Here is a 12868-nt window from a genome sequence, read left to right as displayed (position 1 = left end):
GGATCCTCACATACTGTTGGTGGAATTGTAAAATGATGCAGCTTTGGAAAACAGTTTGGCAGTTCCTCAAAAGGTTAAACAAAGCTAACAATGCAATTCCACCAGTAGGATAAACCCTAAAGAACTGAAAATACGCATTCATATATAAACTTTTTTTTTTAATTTTTTTTTTCAACGTTTATTTATTTTTGGGACAGAGAGAGACAGAGCATGAACGGGGGAGGGGCAGAGAGAGAGGGAGACACAGAATCGGAAACAGGCTCCAGGCTCTGAGCCATCAGCCCAGAGCCTGACGCGGGGCTTGAACTCACGAACTGCGAGATCGTGACCTGGCTGAAGTCGGACGCTTAACCGACTGCGCCACCCAGGCGCCCCTCATATATAAACTTCTACACGAAATGTTCATAACTGCATCATTCACCATAGCCAAGATGTGTGAACAACCCAAATATCTATCAACTAAAGAATGGATAAACAAAACATGGTATGTCCACAAAAAAGAATGCATTCTGAAACATACTACAACATAAATGAACCCTGAAAACATGCTATGTTAAAGCAGCAAGACCCAAAAGGCCACATACTGTATGATTCCATTTACATGAAATGTCCACGACAGGCATAGCCATAGAAATGGAAAGCAGATTATTGGTCACCAAGGAGTTATTAGGGGGTTGGGGGAGGGAGGTATGACTGCTAAATGGGTTTCTTTTGAGGTGATGAAAATGTTTTGGAATTAGACAGTGGTAATGGTTGCTCAACCTTGTGAATATACTAAAAACCACTGAATTACATACTTAAAAGGGTGAATTTTATGGTATGTGAATTATATCTCAACCAAAAAAAAAGTGACACGTGTAATTACCACAGGACTCAGCAATTGCAGTCTTAGTCATTTATCTCAGAGAAATGGAAACTTATTCACCAAAAAAATAAATAAAAGAACAGAAATGCTACAAGCAGTATCAATTATTACACATGAAAACAAAACAACCAATATGTCCTTCAATGGGTAAGTGGTCTAAGAAACTGCATTACATCCATACCGTGAAATATAATTCAGCAACAAAGAGGAACAAACTATTGATACATACAACAATTTGAATGGATCTCAAGGGATTGTGCTGCATGAAAAAAAGGTCCCAAAAGGTTACATACTATATGCTTTCATTTACATAATATTGCTAAAGTGATAAAATGATAGAGATGGAGAACAGAGTAGCAGTTACCAGGGTTTGGGGACCGTGTGTAACATGATTATAAAAGGGCAGTTCAAGGAGGGGAGGGTGGGTGGGAGGGCATTGAGGAGGGCACCTGTTGGGATGAGCACTGGGTGCTGTATGGAAACCAATTTGACAATAAATTTCATATTTAAAAATAAATAAAAATTAAAAAATTAAAGGGCAGTTCAAGCAATGCTTGCAGTGATGAAAGTACTCTCTCTACCTGACTATGGTAGGGATTGTACAAATGTACACATGTGATAAAATTGCACAGAACACACGCACACACACACAAATGAGTGCACAGAAAATGATGAACACTGGAGGAAGATAACACTAGTGCCGATTTTCTGGTGCTCATCTTGCACTATAGTTATGCAAGATGTGAATGCTGCTGGAAACTACAAGGGTATACGGGATCTTTCTGTATTATTTCTTACAATTCCATGAGAATCCACCATTATCTCAAAGGAAAAAGTTTAATTTGTTTTAAAAAAGGAGAGATAAAGACTTTACTCAGGTAAACGAAATCTGAGAGAATATAGGGATGAATATAAAAGACAATTTTCCTCATTTTAAATTTCTTGAGAATTAACAATGTATCAGTTTGGTCTGTCAGCTCCAGATCTACCTTCTATACCCGACTGACCTGGACGCTGTCAACTCTCCCTTGTCAACTGGCCTAACATTAGGGCTGGAAGAGGGCACTGGAGTGACTCTACCAGATGACAGCAGCAGCAAGGACCTCCCTTCTGGGTCCAGTCCCCCAGCAACTGTTTATTTAGCACAGGAGCCAAGGCCCAGAAGCACTCACCTCGGCAGCCCTGTTGGGAAACCTCAAGCTGCATCCTCCAACTGTGACTCCCCACCCAGCTCTGAAGCAGCTCTGGCCGCACCCCCAGGCCCACTCTCCCCATCCATCAATGCACTTCTACATACCAGCTTCAACGGGCCTCAGGCAACTGTACTACCACCCCGTGGCCACTTCTGTGGTAGGTAGGCCACACTGTCAAGCTGCTTCTACACACCAGCTCCAGACTACCAACACCTTCCTCCAATACTGAGCTGATATTACAGATCGGCTCCAGCCTAAACCAGCTGGCAAGCTTCTCGGCCACCAGCAGGCTGTATGCTCCCAGTCAGGCCCTTCACTGAAGAGCTCTCAATCTCAGCCTAGGGGCTGGAGCTCTCCTAAGTCTTTTCAGTCCCTTCCTTGTCTACTTTCTCTCAGCCCAGAAGTAATAGCTGTTTTTTGTACTTGCTACTTCTGAATACCACAGAGTTCTCTTAATCTCTTTTAGCGGTTATAACACCTCACTAGTCAGCAATTCTTTATATTAATTTTCCCTGTTTCAACTAGGGGTACGGTTTCTATCTCCCAACTGGCCCCTGACTGACATACACATGATACGTACGTATATTCGTATGCTGACAGATACACAAACGCACATATACAACAACAGCACAAAGAACGAAGTACTGATGTACAGTTCCCACATTACAAGTGAAGTAAGTGGTCTGTTATGTGAAGGGAGACTGTAAAAGGTTAAGGAAGCACAACGTAAGCCTTAAAACACTGAGAGTTGATAAGTCAGTAGTGGTTAGTAAAATGGGGTCCTACATAACACTGAAATAATTTTAAAGAAGGAAAGAAGAGGGAAAAAATAAATAACAGTTGAGACGCATAGAACCAAATTGTAAGATGGTTGACTTAAAATGAATCATATCAGTAATCCCATTAAATGTAATACAATCTAAACACTCCAGTTAAATGGCCTAGATTGTCAGATTGGTCAAAAATCAAACAACCAACTAATGTTGACTTCAAGAAAATCACTTGAGTTATAAAGACACAGAGAGGTTAAAATAAAAGAATGCAAGTTCCAATTCAGTACAGCAGAATAAACTCCCACCGGACTGATCCTCTGGCAGATCACACACACACACACACACACACACACACACACACACACACGACTCTAAGGCACTACAGAGTAAACAAAAACAAGCCATCCTGGAGAAGAGTCAAACCTTAGAAGAACGAATGGCACTGGGTGAGTTTGAGTTTTGTTTTTTAAGCAGCATTTAGTGTAAGGCAGGGTACAGACAGTTACCATGCAAAGTGGCTAAAATTCTAATAGGAAACTTCATTCTTACTAACCTAAAGAACAGGAGGACAGATTTCAGGGAAACCATGACCACTGGCAAGTAAAGGGAAAATACCCGAAAAAAAGAGCCAGGGAAGCGTAACCCCAAATTCTATTTATAAACTTTGTCTAAATCAATGGCAATCCCAGAACCATGCAAATATGGAAGAAATTACAGTCCAGGTGAAAGAACTGGACTGAGTTTTCAGCTGCCCTCCAAAAACCAGTTTACTTGTCTGAGTCAAACCAGGTAAATTACCTCCTAAAGCAAAAATATCAACACTCTCTGAATGAATACAACAGATTCCAGTCTCCAAGACATAAAATCCCCAATTATCATGATATAATCTAAAATTATTCAACATATGAAAACCCAAGAAAATGTGATCCATTAACAACAATAAACAATGGAGATCAAGCTCAAGATAACCAAGATGTTGGAATTAGCAGACAAGAAATTTTTATATAGATATACATAGTGATCTAAAGTAAAATATGCCTATAATATAAAGAAATAGAATAAAAGAAAGAAAATCCTAAAACTGAAAAAATTACAAGATGAAGCTAAACAACAGGATTAATGTTACAAAGGAAAGAGTTTATGAACTTGAAAAAGATCAGTATAAATGACCTACTCTAAGATGCAGAGAGAAAAAAGCTTGAAGGAAACATGAACAGTACCTCAGAGGAATGTAGGACAACATTAACAGATGTAATGTGTAAACAGTGCCCAAGAAGGAGAAACGGAACAGTGCATAAAAATTACTCAAAGAAATAATAATTGAAAATGTATTAAATTTGGGAAAAGACATAAATTCACAGATTTAAGTAGCTCAGCAAACTCCAACATAAATACAAAGATAATTAAACCAAGGCACATCATAGTTAAATTTCTGAAAACCAAAAAACAAAATCTTGAAAGCAGCCAGACAAAAATGATATATTAATACATGTGGAAAATGACTAAAATCCCACTAACTTATTATATATAGTATATTTACATAACATATAATATAATATATATTAATAATATATTTAATATATATTACTAGTTCATAGATCATTGTTTTAATATTTAATAAATATATAATTATTAATTTAATATATACTTAATAATTATGTTATATAATATACAGTATATTTAATATATATTTAATATATAATAATATAATTATATAATATACACATAACAGTTATATTATTTATGTTATAGTATATAACTTATATATAAACATTTACACATTATATTATACATATTATATAAAAATACTTTTAAAGGGCTCAAAGAAAAACACTGTCAAGCCTGAAAGCAACCACCGCTGGATATATGATACAGTTTGGGGTATTACATTGCAATTATCTTCATCTTCATGACTGTTTCATTTTTCTGCCTGAAGTCCTCAAGAATTTTTTCTTTAAAGTCTGAAAAAGGCTTTGAATAAATTCCACACCCATTACTAATAAAAATTCTTGAGGAAGTCAGAATTAATGATGTGGTAGGCAGCCCCCAAGACGGTCTCCACTGATCTCCACTACCTGGCATTTAGGCCCTTGTGTTACAGCCTCCCCTTAAGTGTGGGCTGGACCTACTGACTTGTTTTTTTTTTTTTTTTTAATTTTTTTAACGTTTATTTATTTTTGAGACAGAGAGAGACAGAGCATGAATGGGGGAGGGTCAGAGAGAGGGAGACACAGAATCTGAAACAGGCTCCAGGCTCTGAGCTGTCAGCACAGAGCCCGACGTGGGGCTCGAACTCACGGACCGCGAGATCATGACCTGAGCCGAAGTCGGCCGCTTAACCGACTGAGCCACCCAGGCACCCCCTTACTGACTTGTTTCTAATGAACAGAAAATAGCAAAAGTGATGGGATGTCACATCCATGATTAGATGACAAAAAGGCTGTGGCTCCTGTCTTGCATACCCTCTCTTGCTTTTTCCCTTGTGCTGATGGAAGCCAGCCGCCATGTCGGGAGCAACACTATAGAGAAGCCAAGTGGCAAGAACTAAGGGAGTTGAGTCCTCCTGCCAACAGCCAGCTAGGAACTGAGACCTTCGGACCAACAACCTGAGATTAACTGAATCCTGCCAAAAACCACATGAGTGAACACAGAAGAGGATACTTCTTTAGTTGAATGTTCAGGTAAAAACAGCAGCCCTGGGCAACAACCTTGATTGCGGCCTTGAAAGAGACACTGAGGCCAAGATACCCAGCTAAGCCAAGCCCAGATTCTAGACCTTCAGAAAATATGAGATAATAAGTATTTACTCTGTTAAGCACCCCTACATTCTGGGGTAATTTGTTAAGCAGCAATAGATTATTAATACAAATGGGTATTTACTTAACACAATAGAACATACACACATTAATTGTAAAGTCAGCATCTTTCTTACGGGGCAACCCTGGAGGCATTCCCACTAAGGCCAGAAACAAAACAAGGATGCCCATTATCTCAAGTACAATTTCACACTGTTCTGGAGGGACTAGCCAATGCAGTTAGACTAGAGAAAATAAATAAAAGGCATTAAGGTTTAGAAAAAAAGAAACAACACTATCTGTATTTTCAGACATGAGAGTATTCCTGAAAAACCTTGAGGGATCAATGATAAAACTAATTCAGTAAGATTTTAGCAAGGTAGCAGGATATAAAGTTAACATACTAAAACCAACAGTGGTCATATATTGAAAAAATAACTGCTTAGAAGAGCTAACAGAAAATTCATTTACAGGGGCGCCTGGGTGGCTCAGTCGGTTAAGCGTCCGACTTCAGCCCTGGTCACGATCTCACGGACCGTGAGTTCGAGCCCTGCGTCGGGCTCTGGGCTGATGGCTCAGAGCCTGGAGCCTGCTTCTGATTCTGTGTCTCCCTCTCTCTCTGCCCCTCCCCCGTTCATGCTCTGTCTCTGTCTGTCCCATAAATAAATAAAAACGTTGAAAAAAAATTAAAAAAAAATTAAAAAAAAAAGAAAATTCATTTACACTAGCAAAAAATTATATATTAAATGTTTAGAAATATATTTTAGAAATGTTCAAAACCTTATGAAGGAAACTATAAAGAACCTATAAAAACAAAAAATAGACCTAAAATAATGTTAAGACATCTTTCTTGGAAATACACACTGAACTATTTAGAGGTAAAAAAAAAAAAAATGACGTATGCAACACTCTCAAAGGCTTTCAAAAAATATGCATATGTATATATATATGTATATATATATATGTATGTATATACACACACATATATAAAGAGAATGAAATTAAAAACTTGACAAAGCAAATAGGGTAGAACATTACCAAAGATGATTAAACTGAATCTAATCAAGAGGAAAAAAATCAGACAAATCTGCACAATACTTTAAAGACATTGGGGACGGGAGGGATTAGGGTAATTAAAATATGAAATGCGTATTAGATGATATTACTGAGTTAATATTACTTTTAAAGTGTGATAATAGTATAATTATGTGCAATACTGCCCTTATTATTAGGAGATACATACTGATATATTTAGTAGTAAAGTATCATAATGTCTGTAATTTGTGTGTGTGTGCGTGTGAGAGCTGGAAAGGGAAGAAGGGAGGAAGACTGTAGGAGAAAGAAAGAGAAAGCCAATGTGGCAAAATGTTAACTGGTTAAATTTAAGTGAAGTGTATATGGGTGTTCACTGTATTATGCTTTCAACTTTTCTGTTAGTTTGAAATTTTTCAAAATAAAAGGATGGGGCGGTGGGGAGACAGGAAACGATAGACTCCCAGATTAAAGATGGAGGTATAAAGTTAGTTTTCCTTACTTTACCTCCTGAAAATTTTGCCAAATAATTAAGAGAACAAAAAACAGCAGTGCAAACTCCTCCTTCAACAAAATTAGCAGGGAGCTGGAAAGCAAGGGAAATATAAGGTTCTAAGTATCTTCCTTATGGGTAAGTCAATAGAGACTTAAAGTTGATGCACCAGAAAACAAAGGTGTAAACATATTATTTAGCATTATGGAGGTAATTGTCAAAAGAATTAAAAAAACAAATGCAGTGTGGAGGACACAGAGAAATAGGCTTTTCCTCTGTGTGTTAAACCTTTTATACCATTGGACTATTTATATCAAGTATCACATGTAGTAACAATAATAAATCTTCCCAATTATACTGACTATCCAGAAGGATTCTGTGACAAAGAGGCTGTACCCAGGGGTGGGGGGATAGGGGGTGGGTGGAAGTATCCTTCATTATCTTTACTACCTTGAGGTGAAATATTTAAAACACAAATTTAAATGGTAAAATACTTTAAAATACTATTGGGGTTAGCAGAACTTCAGGTCTACCTCTATGACCATGACACCAAAATATAATAAATGAATACATTAAAATTATATGTCCTATTATTTCAAATAACTTAAAAGTATTTTCATTCTTGTTGTGTATAAAAATATGAATAAACAGACTCACAGTTCCACAAGGTTTGGAAGCTTCTGAGCAAGGTTTTCTGGCTGAAAATTAAAAACTCAGAATTAAATTTTATCTTTGAGATATGTACAAACAGTTCTAATGAGCTTAAACACAGAGTATTATCTTTGGTGGGGGGGGGCAGTGTAAATCTGAAGGAAATAATGCATAAATAATAAATCAGCAGGTCTGGGTTTTATGTTTACATGGCCCATACTACAGTTTAAATGTATAAATTTGAACGCTTAAAATCAGTGTCTTGGGACACCCGGGTGGCTCAAGTGGGTTAATGCCCAACTCCTGATTTCGGCTCAGGTCATTATCTAGCAGTTTCGCGGGTTTGAGCAGTGCAGAGCCTGCTTGGAATTCCGTTTGCATCTCTCTCTGCCCCTCCCTTGCTTGCTCTCTCTCTCTCTCTCTCTCTCTCTCTCTCAAAAATAAATAAATACATTTGCAACTACGTGGATGGAACTGGAGGGTATTACGCTAAGTGAAATTAGTCAGAGAAAGACAAAAATCCTATGACTTCACTCCTATGAGGCCTTTAAGAGACAAAACAGATGAATATGAGGGAAGGAAAACAAAAATAATATAAAAACAGGGAAGGGGACAGAATAGAAGAGACTCATAAATATGGAGAACAAACTGAGGGCTGCTGGAGGGGTTGTGGGAGGGGGGATGGGCTAAATGGGTCAGGGGCATTAAGGAATCTACTCCTGAAATCATTGTTTCACTATATGCTAATTTGGATGTAAATTTTAAAAAATAAAAAAATTAAATTAAAAAATAAAAAATAAATAACTTTAGGGGCGCCTGGGTGGCGCAGTCGGTTAAGCGTCCGACTTCAGCCAGGTCACGATCTCGCGGTCCGTGAGTTCGAGCCCCGTGTCAGGCTCTGGGCTGATGGCTCGGAGCCTGGAGCCTGTTTCCGATTCTGTGTCTCCCTCTCTCTCTGCCCCTCCCCCGTTCATGCTCTGTCTCTCTCTGTCCCAAAAATAAATAAAAACGTTGAGAAAAAAAAAATTTTTTTTAATAAATAACTTTAAATAAATAAATAAATACATAAATAAATAAAATCAGTGTCTTTCTGAGAAACGGCCACAGAAGAAGTTACACTGTTCTTAACAGACATACACAGAGGGGAGGATGCCATCTGACAACAGAGCCAGATACTGGAGTGACACAGCCAAGGACCATCAAGGATCACTGGCAACCACCAGAACCAAAGAAACAGTAACAGATTCTCCCTTGGAGTCCTGAGAAGGAGCCAACCCTGCCCACATCTTAATTTCGGACTTCCGGCCTTCAGAACAGTGAGAATACATTTCTGTTCTTTTAAGCCCCCTATCCTGTGTAATCTGTTACAACAGCCCTAGAAAACTAATACTCACCCCCAAACTCCCAATTTGTGTGCCTCGGAAAAACGAAATAAATAAGGGAAATCCCCAGGTGCCAGAAAGCCAGACCTAACTAAGCTCAGGACAGAGTGGTCCTGGGGCTCAGGTGGTCCGGGGGGGGGGGGGGGGTGGCAGGGGTAGGAAACAGGCCACTGGAAAGACAGGCTGGGAACAATCTAGGTGCCTTACCCAGTCCCGATTTTGGAAGGATTGGCCCTTCCACAAAAAGAATCCCAGAAATCCCACTCCCAGATTGCAAGTGGGCTTCTCTCTGCCAGAGGCAAAAGGAAAAGCCTCGTCTAAGCAACTGAAAGCCAGCCTGCATCTCTCTCTCTCTCTCTCCCTCCCTCTCCCCCCTCCCCGCCACCCAGGTCAAATTCACACAAACACAAAGACAGGAGTTGTTAAGACTGAAGGAGCACACTGAGTCAGGAGTAACAGATATATATTTATTCTACACTCAAACATACTGTAGGTAAGCTAGGTATCAATAACAAAGAATCAGTAATCGTTTTTTTAGAAGTAATTAGGTGTAGCTTGAGTCCTAAAGACAAATATAAATTATCAGAGGTTGCTATGGGGCAGAGAGGAAGGGTTCTGGTCAGCTTTCTAGGCACAAGAAGCAACACAGGAAAATGTGAGGCAGGGAGGTGTGTCTGGGAAATTGCAAATACAATCTATTTTGCTGTAACTCCCGAACGCTACTCCTGAACAGATCTTACACTTTCGAAAATCCTGTTATAAAAACAATTGTGTTAATAGGTGTTGAGGACTAGAAGGTTTTGTATTTGCAACAAACTAATTTTTCAGACAGAAACCAAGTAACAATGATCATCATTAGGAAAAGGATCAGGGGTGCTCTCTAGTCTTCACTCTATGTTAGTATCATTTGAATTTTTTTAACAGTGAACATGTTAGGTCTCATATAATTGAAAACCATTACATTCGATAATGTGGTATGCACATAAACTGCTACATAATTGAGTAATCAATCATATTACATCCAATTTGGGTTCTAAACAGTAAGAGAAACACCATTAGTGTGGTATGCCTGGGCCATAGGGTATGAAGGTTTATAATGACTTCGCAGAGTGGCCTGGAACAGACCACTAGAACTTATATTTTATAAAATGGGAAAACTTTTTAAAAATTCTGAACACAATAGAAATCCACTGGTTTAAACAAGGAAATGATATTACCACTTTAAGTTGGCATACTGATGAATTTAAATACTTAGCCACAGCATCCAAAGCTGCTTATATACACATATATCCTTGTCCTTTTATGATAACCAAATATTAAATACAAATATTGTTATGAGAACAATGAAGCATTTACTGAGTACCCATTTTTGATAAAGTCACTTATATTTAGTTTCCAAATGCTGAATGCTGTGATTCTTTTTTTTTTTCCCCACATGTTTTTATATCAATATATGCAATGAAGTCCTTCATGACAAGTCTTTCCTCAGATGTTACTCTTGGATCTGCAGAAATCCTCAAAATGTTTCTTTTAGTATGGGTATCTTCTCTTTTAAGGAGAATATGCATTTCCATTTATGGGCATACATACAAAGCTTCCTAGGCAAACTAGGCAACTAGGGATGGAAGGATGAGGGAAGGGGGCAGTAAGAGGCTTAATAATAGCTGGTCCTCTAAAAAGGAAAAACTTATCCAGAAAAAAGACTCATCTATTTTATCTGCTATAATCAGTATCATATCTTGACCTGTGATCATTTTTTCCAGATGACGATTTCGTGCCATCCAACAGCATCCTAATTATCCCATGAGAAACTGGTTAGCTCTTTTGAGATACACAGCTTCACACACAATTAAGCACTGAATAATGTTTCTACTGCTAATGGTGCATTACCATATCTTTATTAACGGTTAGATACACTGTGTTTTTATTTAAAAATAAGCAAGGTGACCTTAAGAAAATTGCAGTTCATTACAACACGGGTGGGGAAAAACCCGAACCCTTATTAATTAGTACAGGCCCAACCAGCCTGACAAATGAGCAGCCCACTGCACGGGTAAGCACTGGTAAGCATCACTGAATTACTTTCTGCTAAACTAGTTACAAATGTTTTCTAAATTAAGCCAAAATTCTCTGCATTAAATCCCACATTGCACTTAGCTAAACAACTCTTCTTTACGGGGAATGTAAAAGTAACCTTCAGCAAGCACATTTAAGTATAAAATTTACCTCTGATTTTGAATCAATGATGTTTTACTACACCCTTTTAAGGAAAACTGCCTACCTCCTTACATGCGAACGTTTTTAAATCGTGTATCTTGGAACAAATAGTTCAAATATGTTGCAAACACTGTGCTGAGTGATGTGCCCTGGTAGGCACTGTGAGCCACCTGCTTCTTCCTCTTCTCTGGCTGGGCACCTGGTAGGACTGCATTTGTCTCTTCGAGCTGGATGTGGCTAAGTGACTTACTCTCTCAGTGGAATTATGTTGAAGTGCTAGCCTTCAAGAGCCTGAGCTGTGAGAACTAAAACGCATCTAATTCATGACTTTGAAATGTGTCTTTACAAACACCGCGAAGCTTGTTGTGTGTATTGTGACAGTTTGTGAATGAAATGTTTTTTTTTCCCCCTTTAGTCCCACAACTAAACTTAAAAAAAAAAAAATTTATTTTGGGAGGTGGGGGGGGTGGGCAGAGAGAGAAGGTGAGAATCCCAAGCAGCCCCCACACCCAGGGCAGAGCCCAATGATGGGCTCCATCAAGGACTGTGAGATGATGACCTGAGCTGAGCCACCCAGGCGCCCCTAATTAACTTTTTTTTAATGAAAAAAATAAAAATAAAATTTTGAAGTGAAATACAAAAAGTTACATAAAAGCTCAGAAAGTTCATAGTGACCTCCACGTGATGCAGGCTTTGTCAGTCTCCATCCCTGACTTTGGACACCATTAACCAGAGTCCCCAAGCAATAAGAGAGTCATGACAGTGTGAGTAAAGAAGTAATTGTGCTGTTGCAAACCGCTATGATTCAGGGTTCGGCAAAACCTGCTCCATTTCTGACTTCTAAAAACACATTTCAAAGAAGTCATGAATTAAATGTATTTAAGTTCTTATAGCAGTTATGAAAGATGGAATGAAGTTGGACCTCTGACACTACATACAAAAATTAACTAAAAATGGACCAACGACTTAAATAGAACAGCTGAAACTGTAAAACTCATGGAAAAATAGACAGAAGTGAATCTTTATCATAGTGGATTTGGCAATGGATTCACAGATATGACACCAAAAGCATGAGGAACAACAGAAAAAACAGATACACTGGGCTTCACCAAAATTAAAAACTTTTGTGCATCAAAGGATATTACAAGAAAATGAATTACAAGACAGTGAAGACAACATGTAAAATGGGAGAAAATATTTGTAAACCATGTACCTGCTCAGGGTCTAGCATCCAGAGTATATAAAGAACTCTTACCAAAAAACCCCCCAAACAACCCAATTTAAAAATGGGCAAAGAATTTGAATACTCTGTAAATATATGCAAATGGCCAACAAGCACATGAAAACATGCTCAACATCATTAGCATTAGGGAAATGCAAATCAAAACCATAACAAGGTGTCACTTCACACCTATTATAATAACAATATTTAAAAAAACAACTGGAGGGGCGCCTGGGTGGTGCAGT

At 38.3% G+C, this 12868-nt stretch overlaps 1 protein-coding gene across 4 annotated transcripts in view; it reads right to left on the bottom strand.

Annotated features, from left to right (window-relative positions):
* LRRC28 (leucine rich repeat containing 28) overlaps nt 1–12868 on the bottom strand; it is a 152652-nt gene that overhangs the window by 124465 nt on the left and 15319 nt on the right. For all 4 annotated transcript variants that reach the window (XM_040493784.1, XM_040493782.1, XM_040493785.1 and 1 more), the window contains one exon: nt 7809–7849. In XM_040493784.1, the coding sequence (XP_040349718.1) occupies nt 7809–7849 (41 nt within the window). The remainder of the gene's footprint in view (nt 1–7808; nt 7850–12868) is intronic.

This window comes from Herpailurus yagouaroundi, unplaced genomic scaffold (genome assembly GCF_014898765.1).
Source record: "Herpailurus yagouaroundi ecotype Mexico unplaced genomic scaffold, PumYag 185, whole genome shotgun sequence".
NCBI lineage: Eukaryota > Metazoa > Chordata > Mammalia > Carnivora > Felidae > Herpailurus > Herpailurus yagouaroundi.
Note: the sequence above shows the minus strand (reverse complement) of the source record. Positions and strands in the feature narration are given on the sequence as shown.